Genomic DNA, 1998 nt, shown 5'->3' on the forward strand with positions numbered 1-1998 from the left:
GGCATGATAAGGAGGGGAAGGCCCCAAGGGCACTTTACCTGGGTGTCTGTTGGAGGCTCCCACCTTTCCCTGGGACTGTTTGGGAACCCCCACACCACCCCACCCGAAATCCACAGGAAAGGTTGGGTGGCTGGACTCCCCTAGATGCTGCATTTTGGGGGAGTAGAGGCTTATGCTGCCTTCCAGCCTGTGCTGTTCTTTTATTTATATTTTTATTTTAAATACTAGAGGCCCGGTGCACAAAATTCGTGCACTGGAGGGGGGGGTGTCCCTCAGCCTGGCCTGCACCCTTTCACAGTCCGGGACCCCTTGGGGGATGTCCACCTGCTGGCTTAGGCCCGATTTCCCCTGCAGTGAGACATCCCTCTCACAGTCCAGGGCTCTCACAGTCTGGGACCCCCTCACTCCTTATTGCCCGCCTGCAGGGGAGGGGGGAGGGAGGGGCTCCTGCCACCGCCTCTGCACTTGCCTGCGGTGAGCCTGGCTTCTGGCTGAGCGGTGCTCCCCTTGAGGGAGCGCACTGACCATCAGGGGGCAGCTCCTGGGTTGTGCGTCTGCCCCCTGGTGGTCAGTGTGCATTATAGCGACCTGTTGTTCCACAGGTAGTTCCTTTGGTTGTCGATTTGCATATTAGGATTTTATTATATAGGAACCCTTCAGTCCGCAGGTCGATGCTCTATCCACCGAGCCAAACTGGTTTTGGCTAGGATATATTTTTTAGTTTAATTTTTTTTTGTTAATCCTCACTGAGGATATTTTTCCATTGATTTTTTTTTTAGAGAGAGAGTAGAAGAGAGGGAAAGACAGAGAGAAACATCCATGTGAGAGAAACACATCGATTAATTGTCTCCCACATGAACCTCCTACCAGGACCTGGGCTGGGGAGGAGCCTGCAACCAAGGTCCGTCGTGCCCTTGACCAGAATTGAACCCGGGACCCTTTGGTCAGCAGGCCGACGTTCTATCTACTGTGCCAAACCAGCTAGGACTTACTTTAAATATATATTTTTATTGATTTCAGAGAGGAAGGGAGAAGAAGAGAGAGATAGAAACATCAATGATGAGAGAGAATCATTGATCGGCTGCCTCCTGCACGCCCCCTACTGGGGATCAAGCCTGCAAAACAGGCATGTGCCCTTGACGGGAATCAAACCTGGGACCCTTTAGTCCACAGGCAGATGCTCTATCCATTGAGCCAAACCAGAGCGGGTGGGGGTGATGGAACCACTAGGTCCGGCCCTCTGGGGGGGGGGGAGCCCTCCCCCTAGAAATGGGCTCAGCTGTTCCCTAACCAGCCTGTAGATGATGGTGTGGAAGAGGGGAAGGTAAGCCCAGAGACCCCTGCTCCCGCCTCCAGGTGACAGGCTGCCAACCCTCGGTGGTGGACTGGGAGACCCCGTGTTGGAGGGGAAGACCCCGCAGGAGCTGGGGACTCACATAGCCCAGGTCCAGGAACTCCGCCTTGCTGGCCAGGCTGAGGAAGGAGGAGCAGATGACCAGGTGAACCTGCAGGAGTGACACTGCTCGGTGCCTGGCCTGGGAGGGGCCCTCTGTGCCAGAGTGCCTAGCCCCGCACCCCGGCTCCCCTTACCTGCAGGGTGGGCAGCAGGGTGGCCAGGTGGGAGAGCTGCTCCTTGAAGGCCTTGTCCTTCTCCTCATACTGGCTGGGGGAGGGGCAGCAGCCTCAGCTTCTAGGGGGAGGGTTTCCCACCCGCAGGGGGCCCGACCCAGTGGTGCCATCACCCACCAGCTGTGTGCATCCTTCTCTGCCACCCTCCCCTCCCCGTGCCCCGACCCCCCCTGCCCTCTTCACGGGTGGGCACCTGCTGTTTTGCTCCCTGGGATGGGCCCAGGCTGTGAGCCAGGGGTGTGGAGCCGAGGGGCAGGGGCGGAGGCTGGGGCACTCACCTCTGCACAGCCTGCAGCAGCAGCGCCTTCCTCTCCGCCAGTTTGTCCTGGAGGGACAGGCTGCTGCTGGCCGCAGACCCAGCCCTGCCCC

At 58.4% G+C, this 1998-nt stretch overlaps 1 protein-coding gene across 1 annotated transcript in view; it reads right to left on the bottom strand.

Annotated features, from left to right (window-relative positions):
- RNF207 (ring finger protein 207) overlaps window positions 1-1998 on the bottom strand; it is a 16813-nt gene that overhangs the window by 3893 nt on the left and 10922 nt on the right. Inside the window, exons 6-8 of the mRNA XM_015565950.1 lie at window positions 1908-1954; window positions 1591-1663; window positions 1292-1505 (exon numbers count right to left, since the gene is read on the bottom strand). Coding sequence (XP_015421436.1) covers window positions 1292-1505; window positions 1591-1663; window positions 1908-1954 — 334 coding nt within the window. The remainder of the gene's footprint in view (window positions 1-1291; window positions 1506-1590; window positions 1664-1907; window positions 1955-1998) is intronic.

The sequence above is a fragment of the Myotis davidii genome, unplaced genomic scaffold (genome assembly GCF_000327345.1).
Source record: "Myotis davidii unplaced genomic scaffold, ASM32734v1 scaffold299, whole genome shotgun sequence".
Classification (NCBI taxonomy): Eukaryota; Metazoa; Chordata; class Mammalia; order Chiroptera; family Vespertilionidae; genus Myotis; species Myotis davidii.